The sequence below is a fragment of the Papio anubis genome, chromosome 1, assembly GCF_008728515.1.
Source record: "Papio anubis isolate 15944 chromosome 1, Panubis1.0, whole genome shotgun sequence".
Lineage (NCBI taxonomy): Eukaryota > Metazoa > Chordata > Mammalia > Primates > Cercopithecidae > Papio > Papio anubis.
Genome location: NC_044976.1, coordinates 122,541,577 through 122,559,962, shown reverse-complemented (window position 1 = coordinate 122,559,962; position 18,386 = coordinate 122,541,577). Strand labels below are relative to the sequence as shown.

The 18,386-nt window shown below is 45.1% G+C and overlaps 2 protein-coding genes across 4 annotated transcripts in view; one reads left to right on the top strand and one right to left on the bottom strand.

Moving 5' to 3' along the window:
- Positions 1 to 18,386, bottom strand: part of LOC101018512 (putative neuroblastoma breakpoint family member 7) — an 80,428-nt gene that overhangs the window by 35,627 nt on the left and 26,415 nt on the right. The gene's annotated exons all lie outside the window — the stretch shown is intronic.
- Positions 6,174 to 17,314, top strand: S100A10 (S100 calcium binding protein A10). 3 transcript variants are annotated; one of them, XM_003892622.3, is made up of 3 exons: positions 6,174 to 6,797; positions 13,982 to 14,134; positions 16,908 to 17,314. In XM_003892622.3, exons 2-3 carry the CDS (start codon positions 14,003 to 14,005, stop codon positions 17,067 to 17,069), a joined length of 294 nt encoding a protein of 97 aa, XP_003892671.1. In that variant the 5' UTR covers positions 6,174 to 6,797; positions 13,982 to 14,002; the 3' UTR covers positions 17,070 to 17,314. The 3 variants fall into 3 exon arrangements, with proteins under 3 accessions (XP_003892671.1, XP_009179607.1, XP_003892673.1); XM_009181343.4 differs by having other exon boundaries at positions 6,195 to 6,322; positions 16,908 to 17,313; XM_003892624.4 differs by lacking the exon at positions 6,174 to 6,797 and adding an exon at positions 7,914 to 8,022 and having other exon boundaries at positions 16,908 to 17,313.

Here is an 18,386-nt window from a genome sequence, read left to right as displayed (position 1 = left end):
ACTCAATGACCCAAAAGCTACTACCTCTTCCCTAGAAATTTCTGCATAAACCACCCCTTAATCTGCATGCAATTAAAAGTGGGTTATATAAATATGACTGCAAAACTGCCCTGAGCTGCTGCTCTCTGGCTACTGGGTAGCCCTGCTCTGTAGGAGTAGTCATGGAGCTGTAACACTGCCTCTTCACTAAAGCTGTTTTCTTCTACCTCTGGCTTGCCCTTGAATTTCCTGGCCAAAGCCAAGAACCCAGTGGGCTAAGCTCCCCTTTGGGGGTTGCCTGCATCATTTCCCACTATAATGTAAGGCCTGTGAGTGCAGAAATTTGTCTTCGTCATTGACATATCTCCAGGACCCATAACATGCCAGAAATTAGCAGGTATGCAGTAAATATTTGATAGATTATAATTGTGAGAATTTGCAGCTCACCTGTAGAAAAAGACAGGTGGTTTTCAACCCCAATCTAAGAGCTCTCCTATGTTTTAAAAAAAAAATTAAAAATCTACACTCCTTCAGCTTTTGCAGCTCCAAGAGATATGTGAGCACAGCGAGCACAGCCTCGGTGGAGTCCTCCCTGTCCCCTAGATGGAAGTCTGCTCAAAGACGTTCACGAATCACACACACTAGAAACCCTGGGCGACAGAAGAGCCCTGCTTGGCTTCCTTACAACTGCCCCTCCACAGAGTGGGAGATCACACAGAGGAGGCAGGGATCAGCCTTCCAGAACCTGCTGCTTGCTGAGCTGGATGGCTTCATGTTCATTAGATGGTTCAGTCTTTTCCATCACCCCAGAAGATAGGTGGAGACCCAGGTTCATAGTGGTGAAATCAATTGCCCAGAGCCATGCCGCTAATAATGCCCTTTTTCACATTCTTCAGCGGCTCCTATCACCTTAGGAAACTCCTTAGCAGAATATCTCAGGCACCCCAGGAAAGACACCTTCTCTCAAGACTCATCCTCATCCAAGGCTCTAAAGGACGCTGCACTCTCCTCATGCAGAATTGTGGGCAGTTCCTGGCACAGACATAGTACCTCACAACTCCATCAGGCACATGCCTTTCCCTCCTGCCTGCCCCCACAGAATGGGGCTTATTCCTACTTGTCCCTTAAAATCCACATAAATAAATGAATAAAGATAGCTCCTGATAGAAACATATCATAAGGAAACAAACATGTCGGCAGATATATTTATTCAAAAGTAGTCTTTGACATATAGTTAGTTTTGACAGTAAAAAGTTAGTGTTCAAAAAATATGGGAAACGTTTAACAAATTATAGTATTTCCCTATTTGGGGGCTACTAATACAACCATACCTGGGTTGGTTGATTTGTCTTCCTTTTTGGATTGCCAGCAAAATGTCTTGACCAGATTACTGCAAATCAACCGAGGAGGCAGGAAGAAGTGCTGAGACTCCTTCCCAAGGCATTGCAATTGGTAGGTAAAGTTTTTACAACTATGATTCATGCTGTTGACGTGGTATCTGGGCAGACAGAATGTTGAGCTGGGTTTTCACAGGCTTCCATGTGGTACAGGGCACAGCTTGATACACATCAAGAAACAATGACACTATGCATTTGCTAAGACCTGTGAGAACTTTGCTTCATGAGTATCTAAGAGAGTGACCAGGGCAGCAAGTAGTTCTACTCAAACAATGACACTATGCTGAGGTGTTGTCAGTTTAATAGTGTAATTACTACACATGCAAATTAATCCTTTCAAATGTGCTGCCAAAAATACCTAGCACTTTGTTAAGGTTATTTTGTAGCAAATAAATACTCAAATTCCAAGGTTCTTTCTCACCCACATAGCTAGTCTAATGAGGATGTTGCTGCTCAGCAAGTGATTTTCCTCCATACGGTGATTCAGGTACCCAGGCTCTTTCCAACTACGACTCTTCCATCCTTAGAACCTTGGAGTTCTGGCAGGTAGAGAGAAAGAATATGGAAAAGTCACCTCTTTACTGCCTTGGCCTGCAAGTGACACATATCACTTCCAGTCCCATTGTGTTGGTGGCTAGTCACATAGTTCTACCTAGGGGCATGAGGTGGTAGGAATACAATCCCTAGCTGAGCGGCCAAAACTCTACACCATGAAAAGAGGAACACACATTTCTGGTAGATAGCCCACCTTCTGTGCCATAGCCACAAACCCAAAAAAGTTGAGAACCACAAGGTAACAGGATTTTGTGGCTATGCCACATGGAGAAGTGGTAAAATACCCAGTACTGCCTAATTAGTGGATCAATCTCTCCAGCTCCCAGCATTTTGTACATTGGAACCTACCTCAACCCTGGTAGAAGATTTGAACATTGCCTTCTCATCATTTCAGAGATCACATGGATGGGGCCTCTGCTCTCATTCCTCCAATGGCCATTCAGTTGGCTACCCTCCTGCTAGGACACTATCCTTGCTGGGCAGCTCGGGCTTAGGCACTGGTCCCTGGTGCCATCAGCTGTCACTAGGGAAGCAGAGCTGGCTTCGCTGTATGCATGTGGTTGACAAGGTATAACTACTTCCTGGAGAAAGAACTGCCTAGGACCCCTTTTCCTAGAGAGACTATAAGCATGGCTGATACTTGAAGCTTTACGGACCTGCCAGTACATAGAGTCATTAAGAAACCACATGAGAACAGGAAGAGCAAGATGGGCTGACCATTTTCACCACTGTATTCCCAGTACTTAGCACAATGTCTTAGAAACCCTGCAGCATCCTCCTGGAGGTGACTCAGGCCTCAGAGCCCTGCTGGCAGATTGGAGAAGAGAGAAGAGAGAAGCCACAGTACAGTACAGTTGAACAGTTACTTGTCAAATAAAAAGGTGAAAAGAATCAGTAAATGAATAAACACATGTTCTTGATAAATATTTAGTAACATAGGAAAGAGTAAGAACAAAAGGAAAGAGTATGGGATAAAAATAGAAACAGTCAGATGTCACTTAATGATGAAGATACATTCTGAGAAATGTGTCCTTACACGATTTCATCCTGCAATCATCATAGAAGGTACTTGTACAAACCTAGATGGTGTAGTCTACTACACATCTAGGCTGTATGGTACAGTTGAGGGCTCCTACTACCGGTACAACCCTGAATAGCATACTGTAGGCAATTATAACACAATGGTAAGTATGTGTGTACCTAAACATGGAAAAAGTGCAGTAAAAATAAGGTATAAAAGATTTAAAATGCTGTACAGATAGGACACTTACCATGAATGGAACTTGCAGGACTGGAAGTTGCTTTGGGTGAGTCAGTGAGTGAGTAGTGAGTGAATGTAAGGGCCTAGGACATTACTGTACATTACTGTAGACTTTAGAAACACTGTACACTTAAGGTTACACTATGTTTAAAACAGTTTTTCTTTTATCAATAATAAAATAACCTGGTCAGATGCAGTGGCTAATGCCTATAATCCCAGCACTTTGGGAGGACAAGATGGGTGAATCACATGAGGCCAAGAGTTTGAGACCAGCCCGGCCAACATGGTGAAACCCCATCTCTACTAAAAAAACAGAAATTAGCCAGGCACTGTGGGATATGCCTGTAATCCCAGCTACCCGAGTGGCTGAGGGACAAGAAACACTTGAACCCGGGAGGCGGAGGTTGCAGTGAACCGAGATTATACTGCTGCACTCTAGCCTGGGTGACAGAGGAAGCCCCTGTCTCAAAAAACCAAAATAATAATAATAAATTAACCTTAGATTACTATAAATTTATGTTATAACCTTAGAAATTCTTTTCTCTGCTTTTTTTTTTTTTTTGAGATGGAGTCTCGCTGTGTCTCCAGGCTGGAGTGCACTGGTGCAACCTCGGCTCACTGCAACCTCCTCCTCCCGGGTTCAAGCGATTCTCCTGCCTCAGCCTCCCAAGTAGCTGGGACTACAGGCACGTGCCACCACGCCCGGCTAGTTCTTTCTCCGTAGAAATGGGGTTTCCCCATGTTGGCCAGGATAGTCTTGACCTCTTGACCTCGTGATCCGCCCGCCTGGGCCTCCCAAAGTGCTGAGATTACAGGTGTGAGCCACCGCACCCAGCCTAACTTGTAAATTCTTTAAATGTTTGACTCTTTTGTAATAGCACTTAGCTTAAAGCACACATTATATAGCTGTAGAAAATGTTTTCCTTCTTTATATCCTTCTTCTGTAAGGTTTTTCTATCTTTAAAATTTTTGGTTTTTTATTTTTTAAGTTTTTTGTTAAAAACTAAGACACACACACACACACAAAACTAAGACACAAACACATGTATTAGCCTATGCCTGCACAGGGTCAGGATCATCACTATCACTGTCTTTCACTTCCTCATCTTGTCCACTGAAAGGTCTTTGGGGCAACACACATCTCCTATGATAACAGTGCCTTATTCTGGAATACCTCCTGAAAGACCTGCCTGAGGCTGTTTTAAAAACTTTTTTTTTTAAGTTTTACTGTTTTTTTAATAAGTAGAAGGAATACACTCTAATATAATGATGAAAAGTATAATGTAGTAAATACATAAAGCAGTAACATAGTCATTTATTACCATTATCAAGTATTGCATACTACATATAATTGGTATGTGCTCTATTTTTATACAACTGGCAGCACAGTAGTTTGTTTACACCAGCATCACCACAACACATGAGTAAAGTACTGTGCTAGACAGCTACAAGGTCACTAGGCAAATGGAATTTTTTAGCTCTATTATAATCTTATGGGACCACTGTTGAATGCATGATCCATCACTGGCTCAAACATTGTTATGCAGTGAATGACTGTGCTTAATTTTATAATCAGTATGATCACAATTATGCAAATATTTGTTACATATGCATAAAAAGACTAGAAAGAAATATGAAAATGTTTATCTTTGGCTCATGTATTTATAAATCATTTTTTATACATTATATATTTTCCAAGCCTTCTAAGAATGAAATCTTTGTACAGATTAAAAAGTTACAATAAGTGATATTGTTGTTTTCAAATTTCTACCCAATGTTGCTTCCTGCAGAAATTATCCTGTGACCACTCCAAGAGGACTTGGAAGCCCCTCCTCAGTGTTCTCCTAGTATCCATAGTATCCTCTACCATTCACTGAGCACACTGGATTTTAATTGTTTGCTTATCTAACTCCCAATACTTGGAACTCTTCAAAGGAAGAGATCCCTGAATTCCCAGGCCTACCACACACACTAAAGCACTCCTAAGGTCTGTGGACCAGATGAAGAAATTAGATGAGTAGGGGTATGCACACCCATGCATTCCCATTCTAAACCCAGTCGCACTGCAATCCCTGCAACAAAAGGGATTCAAGATTTCCTCCACTGGTGACTGTGACCTGGGGACTGGGAAGTACTGTATACAGGAAGATCTGGAAGAGCTGTCCCCTTGAATAGTCAGCACCAGGATCGCAGGGAAAGTAATAGCTGAAATCCAAGTTGGGTTTTCCTGGCAACAGCCAAGATTAGTCAGAGGTGGCACTTGGAGGATTCCCCAAGTCTGCTCATTCCTTTGGGATCACTCATTCCTCCCAAGGCCTCCCGTGGGAACAAAGGAAAACCCCAGAGTTTGGCATTGGGCTCTTTTCCACCAACAGCTGCTAGTAGTTTGTATTTAACCCTAAGTCACAATTAAAATAAAAGGGAGTGAGGGGGAGGGGCGAGGAGTTGGTAAGCATCCCCTAGGAAACACTTAGGTTTTCTCTTAATTTATTCCAGAAAATTATTCTAAAGGACTTTTAAGGGCCACAGCCTAATGCCTTGGAAACTTAGTTTTTAACTTTTTTTTTTGAGACAGAGTCTCACTCTGTCGCCCAGGCTGGAGTGCAGTGGTGCGATCTCGGCTCACTGCAACCTCTGTCTCACGGGTTCAAGCGATTCTCATGCCTCAGTCTCCTGGTGGCGCGCACCACCACTCTCGGCTAATTTTTTTATCAGTAGAGACAAGGTTTCACCATGTTGGCCAGGCTGGTCTTGAACTCCTGACCTGAGGTGATCCGCCCGCCTCGGCCTCCCAAAGTGCTGGGATTACAGGCGTGAGCCACCGCGCCCGGCCAGTTTTTAACACTATTAGCCACTGAAACTGAACTATTGATCAAGTGAAGCCACAAGAGGGGTAAATCCCCTGTTCAACAAAGGGTTTGTGACGCTCTGGGTGCTGACAAGCCAAACCGCACCCTCCCTGCGGCACCTCGCCGGCCGGCGGGGCGGGGAGCCCGGCTTCTGGGGAGGTGCCGCCCCGCCACGGGTGCAGGCCGCCGAGACCCCCGGACGGACCTCCTAGGGCCAATCTGATAGTGCCTCTGAGGTTGATAGGACTCCACGTGCAACTCCCTGCAGGGTCATCCAGCAAGTAAGTCCTAGACTCGTAGGTGCCCACAGAGCCGGTTACCTCTGGTTCTGCGCCAGCGTGCCCCACCCGCAGGACGGCCGGGTTCTTTGATTTCTACACTTTCTAAAACCAAACCCGAGAGGAAGGGCAGGCCCAGGGTGGGGATGCCCTGAAATATTCGAGAGCAGGACCGTTTCTACTGAAGAGAAGTTTACAAGAACGCTCTGTCTGGGGCGGGCGAGGCCTCAGCTAGGCTGGTCCGGTAGCGAGGGCAGGGCGTGGGCCGCGCGCCCGGGGTTGGGGGAGTAGGGGGCAGGAAGAGGGGGAGGAGACAGGGCTGAGGAGCGCCCTGCTGAGCGCCCGCCAGGCTCCACCCGCTCCCGCGCCACCTCCCTCTCCCCACCCGCCGCTCGTACTAAGGAAGGCGCACAGCCCGCCGCGCTCGCCTCGCCGCCCCGCGTCCAGCTCGCCCAGCGTCCGCCGCGCCTCGGCCAAGGTGAGCTCCGCGCGGCCCACGCGCCCCTCCTGAGTAGTCCCCAGCCCCGGACCTGCTGCCCGGGGAAACCCCCGCACCCGGCTTCGCGGGGCGTCCAGGGCACCGCGGAGCTGAGTGGGGAGCGGCTGGTGGGGAATCCACTGCTTAGTGCTCCAGGCCACACCCAGACGAGCCCAGCAGCGCCCCTTCCCGGCCCGGGCGCGGCCACCCCCAGACCCACGCGGACTGGAGGAGGGGACACTTGTTCTTTAGGAGGGGACCGTGGTGTTGGAGCCCCTGAACCTCTTCCCTCCTCCCTTTATGTTTGCTTTACTCCCACCTTTCCTGCTTTCCCACTCGTCTCTCGGGTTGCCGAACCCCTCCTGCACGCCCCTGCCCTGGCTGACGTGTTTCTTGGTGGGTTCCGCCCGCAGGCCGGGTCTGCATGTTCGTACGTCGTCCCGGCTGGACGGCCCAACCAGGCGCGGGTAGGACAAGTAGGCAGCTGGGGGCGTCCCTTCCGTACCCCTTAGTCCCTCGGCCAAACAGGCGTTTCAGGTTGGGGCTTCCTGTTGTCTGCTCGACGGGAAGGGTCTTCCTGCCGAGGGCGGGAGGTCCACTTGTTTCTTCCTAACGCAGTTTGGCTGGGATGTGTGGGAGAGGGCCCTGTGTGACGTGGTTTCTCTGCTGAAAGGGTTCCCCTGCTATCTTAATAAGTGGAACCAGAAAGAGATGGAGGAAGAGCAGGCTTGATGAAGGATCTTCCAATCATAGATTAATTTGGCCCGGCGCAGTGAGACAGACAGACGTGCCATTGGTACTTGGTTCACCACCTGTGCTTTGGCCGAAGGAATGGCGCTGCCCCTAGCCGTGGACACTGCTGCGCTGTCCAGCCTTGGTCCAGCTCTGCCTAAGTGAAACCAGGAGTTCTGCCTTGTTGGCTGGGGGTGGAATGCAGAGCGCTCCAAGCCAGGCCAGCACAGGGGAGCCCTAAGCCAGATTCTGGGATGCATTAAGCCCACCCCGCCTTCCGCCCCCACCCGGTTCTGTCCCTGCGAGAGCTTCTGCAGGGCGTGGTTAGCACAAAGGGCTCCAGGATTCTCCTAGTGGTCTGAGGCCTGTGACTCAGCTGTGAGACCATGTGGGTGTGGCCGGTTGCAGATACTCTCGGTGGATGATCTGGACAGAACACTCCCTGAAGGAAAAGGAGAACTGTGCCATCTCAGAGGGCATTTTCCAAGAGGAAGTGAGTCACACCTGGACTGGCCGCCAGTCTGCAGGAGAGGTTTCTTGACTGAATTGCGGGTGAGGGCAGATAATTAGATCTGTAGGGCCTTGGCGAGACCGCTTTTCGTTATCGGCCAGTATGCGCCTGGCAGCCTGCCTCAGCCTTACTTGGGAGGTAGCCTTTCCCGTTAAGAGGTTTGCTGTTGTTGCGGGTATTTTTCCCCAGAAGCTTGAGTTTCAGTCTCCAGGAGTGAAGTTTTATGTTGTGTGTTTTAGGTGAGGCCAGGCTCATGGAAACACCCAGTCAGTGATCTTTGCCTCCAACATGTTGCAGCAAATTGCAAAAGATAATGCCAGGGACTGGAGTGGGAATGAGTTCATATAACTTATTGGAAGTTTCTTACCCTGCCCCCACAGATTCCTATCCAGTTTCTGTTTAATCATCCCTTGCAAATGATGTATTTGTTCCTTCACAGCCAGAGGGTAGTTTCTTCACTGTGGCCCTTGATCCACTATTTGGAGTTTCTTATATCGGTTCTTCCAGTTTTTTGGTCTACTGGGCATGAAGCAATTTTTGGGTCTCACCCTGCTTTCTAGGTGATGCTCTTCCTAGCTTTTCTCAGGCATATCAGATAGGCCCCTTTCCTCTAGTGTGCTGGCCTCTGGCCAGCCTCCTAAGCAGCCACTCCAGTGAGGTCAGGCCTGAGCTGGGTGGAGCTGAGACTGTGTGCCTCCCTGCTTTCTACTGACAGTTCAAAAAATGTGACTTTTGTAGAGCACAACCCACTTGGTATACCCTTGGACACAGTCCAGTCTTTTAAAGCGTAAAGTTGAGAGAAACAATGGAATTCTTTCAGGGTTATAATGTATAAATTAGCACTCAAAGTGCTGAGAAAGCTGGACTAAAATTTTAACATCTTAAGTTTCTCATTTTTCTGGGGACTCAACAAATTTAGGAATCTCACATCAAAAGCAAAAAGAGAATTTACTTCTTTTAAACAATTTTCAGCACTTTCTATCCCTTTACTAAATATGTACCACCCATCCTACCAAAGGATTTAACAGCAGTTGTGACAATAGCTATGTTGGCTGATCAAGATGATGCCTGAGCATTCTTTAAGGAAAAATTGATGTACTCGGTTAGATTGGAGGAGGTTTCTTCCAAGATCTTTCTTCCTATTGAATTGCATCTGAAACTTTCCTTTGCTGCCCAGTTCTTTAGTGGGCAAGTTTTATTTGGTGAGAGGTGAGAGAGACAGACTGGATCCAGATCCATTGCTTCAACTCATTTTTTCTGAATTTCCTTTAGAGATCAAATTCAGGAATGCCTTCTGGGTTCAATTTTTAAAAATCCAAAATTTCCAAAGCGAAAGGAAGGAAACCTCAAACATTTTAAATAACAGATGTTTGTTTTTACTGATGCTCTGCCGTTTATTTTCTGGGTGGGCTGTAAGAAAACTAGGGTATGGACAAGATACAGAGGAGCAAAGAGTGAGTCCGACTCACTCTTCAGAAGTGTCCTCTTTGAAACTGCAGCCAGGATCTGGGCACAGGTCCAAAGCAAACATTTGAGATTGTTCAGGAGCAGATACTTTTCTGAGGAGGACTCCTGCTTCCCTGCTACTCCCAGGAAAACCAAAATACATTATTATCAATTTCTTAACAATTCATTGAGCAGGCTCTATGAGGGCTGGGGCACTGGCTACTGGGACCCTGCTCAGAAAACCTGCAACCTAGTGAGGAAAGAAACAGAAACACAAATAACTAGAATTCAGGCCAAATGCTTTAATAATATTCCGTTAGCTGGTGAACGCCTCAAAGGCAAGCACCATGGAGAGCTTTGTGTGTGTGCGTGGGTGCATGTGTGTGTGAACACCCTCATGCCTAACACCATGTCTGGGACATTCAAAGTAGGTGCTCAGGGTAGGAGAACCAAAAATGGAAAATTGAATTCCTCCTATGGTAACTACATTTGTGGAGTCCAGAATTGTTTTCTGTAGAGAAAACTATGCAGAGAAAGATGTCTCAGCCTCCCTTCTTAAGACCTGTTGCTCAGGCAAACGTGTAGAGGGCATGTATAGGCATCAGAATAAAATAATTCAATAAAAGGTGAGTGGACAGCAAGGCTGTTATATCCTGTGGAGCTCAGCAGTGAGACAGCAGCACTAGAAAAGCATAAAGTAGAAGACAGGATGAATGAAACATGAGAAAACAGCAAGTGTTAGAAGAGAAGGAGCACAGTCATGTCATTCTGACTAGACCTGTTTAGCAGGACACGTATTTTTCCTTTTGCATATGGAATGTGCACTCCTGTGTACTCTGCTGTTCCGTTCATAGTTGAACACTTTTGGGGCCCCTTTCCTGGCCCTTCCCAGCTCTCACATTGTCCTCCTGAGCTCTGAGCTACAAGGCTTTCAGCCTAGTCCTGGGTAATGACACCTGTACCTCAGCTACTGCCCAAGGGATCGTGTGGTTCATTTATGCACATAACAGTTATATAGTGCTCCATGAATAAAAGCAGAATAATTTGTAGTTCTTGATCAAGAGAAGCTTAAATCTCAGTCAGACGAGTAAACAATTAAATGGAATTGAATGTTTCAGGTACAAGAGTAAGTTATTGGGAATAGAAAGGACACTGCTGCCTCTCAGCCCCAGCCCCGAGCCCTCCTGTCAAAGTGTGTCTAACCAGGATGCAGGAAGCCCACATCTGCCCAGGAATAGAGCTTGCAGGGTGGCTAGGTGAGGGTGGAAATGCCAGATTGAAGTCCCTGAAGAGCTTCAGTTTTAGCGGCTAACAGTCAGTGTTGCAGACAGCCCTGCCCAGGCAAGCCCTACCCAAGAACGGAGGGCCAGGCAGGGCTGACTCAATCGGGTAACTGTTGGCTGCAGTCATGATTCATCCTCTAGCCAAGAGAACAGTTTTAATCACAACATTTCCCCCTTTCCTTTGTCTTATTTTAAAGCCAATGTGCAGCTCCTTCAAAACAGAGTTCCTTGCTGTGGCCCTGGTCAGTGCCCTTTGGGGCACTGGTTACTGAGGAGACAAAGGCTTCCCCCCTAGTTTTCAATGCTATTTTCACCTCCTGGCTAGCCCCTGCTCTGCATCCTTATTGCAGAAGGTCTACTGGACACATAGGGAGTCAGCTGGCTGCAGTATTCATAATCCATCCACTGAATAAAACCGCTGGGGGAGGAGGGGAGGGGAGGACCCAGTGGGAGAAGGATGTAACTTCAGAGAGGGAAGCTCCATCACTTCGTAATGGCTGTGGGCAAGAGAGACATGGGACTGAGTGACTTCAGACCTGAGCACTCACTTGCTCTCTTGAAGAAGATACTCAAGGGTGGCCAGGATTTCCTCGACTGACAACTTGTATTTCTTAGGAGCTCCTAAATTCGCCTTTTTAAAATTTAGAGGTCCTTACCCTGCTGCATTCCCTTTCTTAATTCTGCACTTTCCTTCTGCCCTGTCATCTGAAAAAGGTAAACTAGGTACCCCACCCAGTTCCAATTTCTGGGATCTTTGGGAATTGATCCTGAAGTGCTCTGCTGCTCTGAACTTGAGCACAGTTATTTTTAAACCTCTGTGGTGTCTGACTCCTTTCCTGAGTTATTTAAGAACTGGGGTGAGATCCCATGTCCTTCTCCCAGAGGTGACTCGCCCAGTTCAGTTCTCTTAAATTGCTGGACTTGGAGTACCAATCTAGGCAAGGCAGACTCTCTGTAAGCCCACTGCCATCTGAAGCCCATATGAGGGATGGGGGATGAGCCAGATCTGAGCTGTGTCAGAAGAGAAGGAAAAGGGTGTGGTTCCCCTGGAATTCATCTCACAGCAGACCCTGAAGCATTCATTTGCAGCTCTCTCCAAGATAACTAACTGCCTTTCAGATGACTCATGCCAGATTTTGATTTATAGCATTCTTTGGCCTGCTGGTTCCCATACTTTTCTGGAGATTAATGGGTAGAATTTACAATTCTTAAGTGTTAATTGCTCAATCCTCATGTTTACCAACTCCACCTTCTCCTCTGTAAAAGAAAGCATTTGAGAATCAGTGTTGAATAGGCATCTCTCAGAGACCGGAACCAGACCAAATTATGTCTCAGGTTCCTGTTAGAGTTCTTCAGCAGAGGAATTTGCCAGCCCTTCAATCTAAACTCAAAGCGTATTCTTGTGATTTATTTATTTTTATTTTTTAGTGCTATATTACAGTCTCCATTTGTGTTCACCTGTTTCCTATCCAGTAGTGATTTTAGATGATATTAGCCAAAGCTTATCTGTTCTGGCCAAATGATTCCTTCCAATTAAGCCAAAATTCACTGAGGTTCTATTAAGTACCACATACTGGGTCTTGATGAGACATATACCCCTAGTTCATTATACCTGAATGTAATGATCTGACATGTTTCCTTTCCTTTCTTATAAATGCTTCATGATGAAAGCTCTTGCTCTCCCAGTGTACCCCAGACTGTGAGAGCAGCGCATCTGTCTAGTGTCACTAAAAACATAGAAGACCCTCAAATGAGTTAGGTTATAGTATTACTTGTTGCTTCTCAAGTGAACGAGACAATGGACTTTGAGTAGTTTTTTTATTTGGGTAGATCAACTGCATTTTACTGCCAGAGATGCAGCTGTCTTTATTGCAATGAATAACAAGTTCAGAACTTTAGTAAAGAATACATATATACCCAGCAGATAAATTCATTTGTAAGCAGATTTCTAAACCCTAGAATCAGACTGAACCAAGTTACCACGTTAAGCTTAGAAGGTTGAAGTTTTCATATTCACCAGGCTTGACTGTGTGTATTGTTAGTATCAGCCATATCTAAGAATCCCATTTACTAGTGCCAAGAGAAATTATGAACTATCTGTTCTTTCAGTAGGTGCTTTGTCAGTAAAAAGAGGAACACTGGGCTGGGCGCAATGGCTCACGCCTGTAATCCCAGCACTTTGGGAGGCCGAGGTGGGCAGATCACCTGAGGTCAGAGTTTGAGACCAGCCTGCCCAACATGGCAAAACCCCATCTCTACTAAAAATACAAAAAATTAGCCAGGCGTAGTGGTGGGCGCCTGTAATCCCAGCTACCCGGGAGGCTGAGGCAGAAGAATCACTTGAACCTGGGAGGCGGAGGTTGCAGTGAGCCGAGATCACTGCACTCCAGCCTGGGCAACAAGAGCGAAACTCCATCTCAAAAAAAAAAAAAAGAGGAACACTGATCTTGCTTTTCTAAATGATTAGAGTTTCTGTTCTTTATTAGGTTATTTATGCAAATTAGCTGGAGTTAGATAAACCCCTTTATTTACAGCACCAGTACCTGAGGTGTCTATTTCTACCAACAAGAGACCCAGACTGGGGTGGTCTGGCTCTTAGATTCATTCACTGAATTTTAAAGCTGGAGAGGATCAGATGAATGATCTCATCTCCATCATTCCAATTATCCTAAAAAGGTTGGCAATACATATGGCTTAAAAGTTAATGTAAACCCACCTAGATGAACCTGGAGGACATTATGCTTAGTGAAATAAGCCAAGCACAGAAAGACAATTACCAGATGATCTCACTCATGTGGAATCTTAAACACTGAATTTCATAGAACTGAAGAATAGAGTGGGCTGGGGTGATTGCACTGGAGTGATGTTGAGGCAATGTTAGTCAAAAGATACAAAATTTCAGTTAGGAGGAATAAGTTTAAGAGATCTACTGTACAACAATGTGACTGTAGTTAATAACAATGTATTGTATTCTTGACAAATAGTTAAGAGTGGCTAAGTGTTCTCACCACAAAAGTGCTAACTATGTGAGGTAATGCATATGTTAATTAGCTAGATTCAGTCATCCCACAATGTATATATACCTCAAAACATCATGTTGTACACGTTAAATACATACAATATTATCTTTCAATTTAAAAAAAAATAAATTCATTCATAAAGTCTGCCAAAAGAAGTTAATGTAGACCCTGTTTCTTTACATCCTTTAATAGGCTTCAACAGACCACACCAAAATGCCGTCTCAAATGGAGCATGCCATGGAAACCATGATGTTTACATTTCACAAATTCGCGGGGGATAAAGGCTACTTAACAAAGGAGGACCTGAGAGTACTCATGGAAAAGGAGTTCCCTGGATTTTTGGAAGTAAGTGTTGAAAGGCTTACAAAGAACCAGACATAAAAGTCAGTGCTTCTAGGCCTTGGTTCCTTTTCCTTCTTGTTTCCTTCCCTTCCCTGTGGAGGTCACCACTAGTGAAAGAATGAATGTAGTCACCTGAAGGAAGGAATGAATGAATGAGGTCATTCATTCATTTATTAAATAATATTGAGTACCTGCTATTTGTAAGATACTGTTGAGGAAATAGAAAGTAATGAAGACACAGCGCCAACCTTCAAGGAGCTTACAGTCTGCAGGTGAAATAAGACTACATACAAATAACTACGATGTGAGCTGTTTGTTGGAAAATCCCATCTGGTTATCTGTGTCTGTTGCGATGATGTTGGGGACAGAGTTGGGAGAAAGAAAGCTTTTCACAAAAGAGTAGTCAACCAGAAAATGGCTATCTTCAGGTCCAAAAACCTGGTGGTGGAGATGCCACATCCTGGTCACATTCCATTTTGAGCAACTTGCATCTCACTTCTTAAATCTCTTCAGATAAAGGGATTGTTTTTTCTTTTTCTAATACTGAAAGGAGCAGTGTCAGTCATCTACTGAATAAGAGGCACATATCACTCCAGAAATAACTGCTTTTCACGTAATAATGCTCTGACAGCACAGGAGCAGTTTGAGTTTATGTCTCACCTTTGACAGACTGAGAGATGCATGAAGACCGAGAAGAGGACTCTGCCATTAGCTCAGATACATGACTCAGGACATGGGGCCACAAGGCACAGTTGTCCTTTTATGTTCCAGGTTCTTGAGAGATGGCTGTTGAATTCAACTGAAGGTGAAACACTGCATGACAAAATAGTAGGCTGAAATGCAAGCCCTTCTTTCCCTACCAAAATTGTAGTCACCTGAAAGGATTGTTTATGTGCTTGGTGTTGAGTAATGCATTAACTTCTAAAGGGTGAGAGGAGATACGGTAAAAGGTTGGGTCCTGCCTCTTGTCATCTGCCTCGTAAATAGCACATTAGTCAAGCCCCTGACTCCTGTAATCAATAAACACGAGGCTTTTTAGTATACTGTAATTCACATAGCATCAATATCAGTTAAATAAGCAGATATAAATAGCCTAACTACTCTCTCAGAGAGTTATTACCTAATGCTATCCCAGAATGAGCTGGAATATGCAGGTCCTCTGCTTTTGTAGAGTCCTGTGATGTAGCCCCAGACCAGGAGTTAGAAGATCTGGCTCTGCCTTAACTAACAACGGGCAGGTTGCTTCAGCTCTCTAGTCTTCAGTTTCTCCCCTGTAAAATTGGAGAAGGCTGGACATAATTATCTGCAAGGTCACTTTCACTTTCTATGATCAGTCAAGACAAGCATTTAAGACGCAAGGACAAAATGTGCTCATTGTAAGCCTGCCCGTCCTATGGACAAAGGCATTCTCAGTATGCTAAACACTTGTTAAGAGTGTTGTTAGAAGCCCGAGTGAGTATCACATAAGACACAGACCCTTTCTTCCTAAAGGTTTTGTGGCATGAGACACATAAAGGGTATATGTAGTGTGGAGCACTAAACATGGCAGGGTGATTTATTCCAGGCACAGAGTCATAATTCCGGAAACACCTACACTCACTGCATTAACAGAGCGTTTTGTTTCTAAAGTAGACCCCTTATGTCATCCAGATTGCACTCATTCTGACCACAGCCAGGAAGCTGAGGGTGAAGCCAGAATTAGCCGAAACCCACCAAGAGCTGCATAGAGCAGGTTTAGCTAGAGTAGGAGTTTGCAGTGCTTATGTGGGAAATGCTGCTGCTATACTTTTAGGAATTTCCGAGTGCTATTTAGAAACACCTAGTGCACTCTTGAAACACTGTGTATCATTTCTCTCACTCATGAATATAGTCATCAGAATTCATAAATACTTTACCTGAGCCCTTTAACAACCTAAACAGGCCATATTTCTCTCTCTGGTTGATGGCATGGACCCTACAGGAAAAACCACAGCTTACCACTTCTGACCAGCATCACTACAAAAACGAGTGATGAAGCCAAAAGCCAATCACCATGGAAGCCAGATAAAATCAAAGGGGATCTTGCGTTCCCATCTCTGTCCCACACATTCTTACTAGGCACTGAGAGCCATGGGGAGTTTAAGACTCCATCACACATACTCCTTTTGAAACTGGTCCGATGTACAACGTCCGGTGAAGAGTATAGGATGGCATAGACTTACCAATTCAAAGAATGGAAGGATTCTAGAAACATTATAGTCCAACCTCCTCAATTCATCGTTGATACACAAAGGCCCACTAAGTGGTTCACTCAGCGTGACGTGGCTAATACAATATGAAGCCACACTAGCTTGGCCTCAGCTGTGCCAAGAAGAATGAGAGCTGTCTTCTCCAAACCTAAAACAATCCATGGCATCATTAGCACTTCTTTAAAATCCACAGGACAGTGATCGAAAACTTACTCCCTAAATCCAAAATATCTTTTCATAAGGAGTTTCCTTTGCAAGGGATTTGACCATGCTATTGGGAATAAAATTTTAATAAGAGAATGTAAGTTTAAACCACAAAATGAGGAACTTAGGGTGGTTCTTAGGCAGAATCTAACTATGAAATTTCTGAAATGCTCCCTCAAGGCAAAAAAAGAAAAATACATTTAGATGACCTCCAAAGGTTGCTTATGACCTAAAACAAGAGCTCAAGTAATTGGGAGGTATGTACACAGTTCTCAGCAGTACAAATCAAATAAGCTCATCATTGCAACCTTCGATATTTCTTGCCTTTGTTCTTTGTTTTTCAGAATCAAAAAGACCCTCTGGCCGTGGACAAAATAATGAAGGACCTGGACCAGTGCAGAGATGGCAAAGTGGGCTTCCAGAGCTTCTTTTCCCTAATTGCGGGCCTCACCATTGCATGCAATGACTATTTTGTAGTACACATGAAGCAGAAGGGAAAGAAGTAGGCAGAAACGAGCAATTCCCTCCTCCCTGATAAGAGTTGTCCCAAAGGGTCGCTTGAGGAATCTGCCCCACAGCTTCCCCCATAGAAGGATTTCATGAGCAGATCAGGACCCTTAGCAAATGTAAAAATAAAATCTAACTCCCATTTGACAAGCTGAGAAAGGAAAGTTAAATACCAGATAAGCTTTTGATTTTTGTATTGTTTGCATCCCCTTGCCCTCAATAAATAAAGTTCTTTTTTAGTTCCGAATTTGAGACAGAATGTTTGTTGCTCCCTCAGAAATGCTTGTTCCCCAAGAGGCAGCTTGCCAGCACACGGCAGAGCTCTTCTCACAGAACTGGCAAAATGAGAAAACACTCTTCATTCAGGCTTGGAGTCTGACTTCTCTAATTGTTCTGCCCTTGTAGCTGTGTCTATTTGAAGGATTGGGAGAAGGCTCTACAGGAATATGTTCTAAGTTTATAATTACTGGGCACAGTTTTGCCCAGTTAAATCAGTGCTTTTCTAGCCAGGACTTTGCATGCCTGCAATGTCTGAATCCATTTTTCATAGCAAAGTGTCAGCAAACCTAAGGCAGAACTAGGAGAACCAATCGAGGAGAGGGTGTAGCTTGACACCTTGGTAATAACATCCCATTAGCATCTATTAAGTCAACTCTCAGATGTCAGGAAATACGGTAGGCATGACTTATATACGGGGCAGTGCACTTGTTTTGAAAATGAAGTGTCAGTACTGATGTCTTGACAGACAATGCAAAATGTTTCTCCTAGTCCTTTTTTTGTGCCTGTTAGGCACAAGGGTATATGTGCATCACATGCTATATGCTTATGAATAACACAGTACTCTATGCTTTTATGGAGAAGTGATACATGACTTCCATGAATTGGCACATAGCATTGTTCCAAGTAAATTAAATAGGTCAGAGAAGATGGAATATTTACTGGGTTTTTTTTGTTGTTGTTTTTTTTTTTTTTGGAGACGGAGTCCTGCTCTCTGTTTCCCAGGCTGGAGTGCAGTGGCGTGATCTCGGCTCAGTGCAAACTCCGCCTTCCCGGGTTCACGCCATTCTCCTGCCTCAGCCTCCCGAGTAGCTGGAAATACAGGCGCCCACCACCATGCCCAGCTAATTTTTTGTATTTTTAGTAGAGACGGGGTTTCACCGTGTTAGCCAGGATGGTCTCGATCTCCTGACCTTGTGATCCACCCGCCTCGGCCTCCCAAAGTGCTGAGATTACAGGCGTGAGCCACTGCACCAGGCCTGGAATATTTACTTTTATGATTGGACACGTCAATATAACTCTGGGAAAAACTTCCATCT

Coding starts and splice junctions, on each gene's coding strand:
- S100A10 (XM_003892624.4), top strand. CDS start 7,951: ATGATCTGGACAGAACACTCCCTGAAGGAAAAGGAGAACTGTGCCATC. Junction 8,023..13,981: donor AGGGCATTTTCCAAGAGGAA/GTGAGTCACACC, acceptor ATCCTTTAATAG/GCTTCAACAGACCACACCAA. Junction 14,135..16,907: donor AGTTCCCTGGATTTTTGGAA/GTAAGTGTTGAA, acceptor TTTGTTTTTCAG/AATCAAAAAGACCCTCTGGC.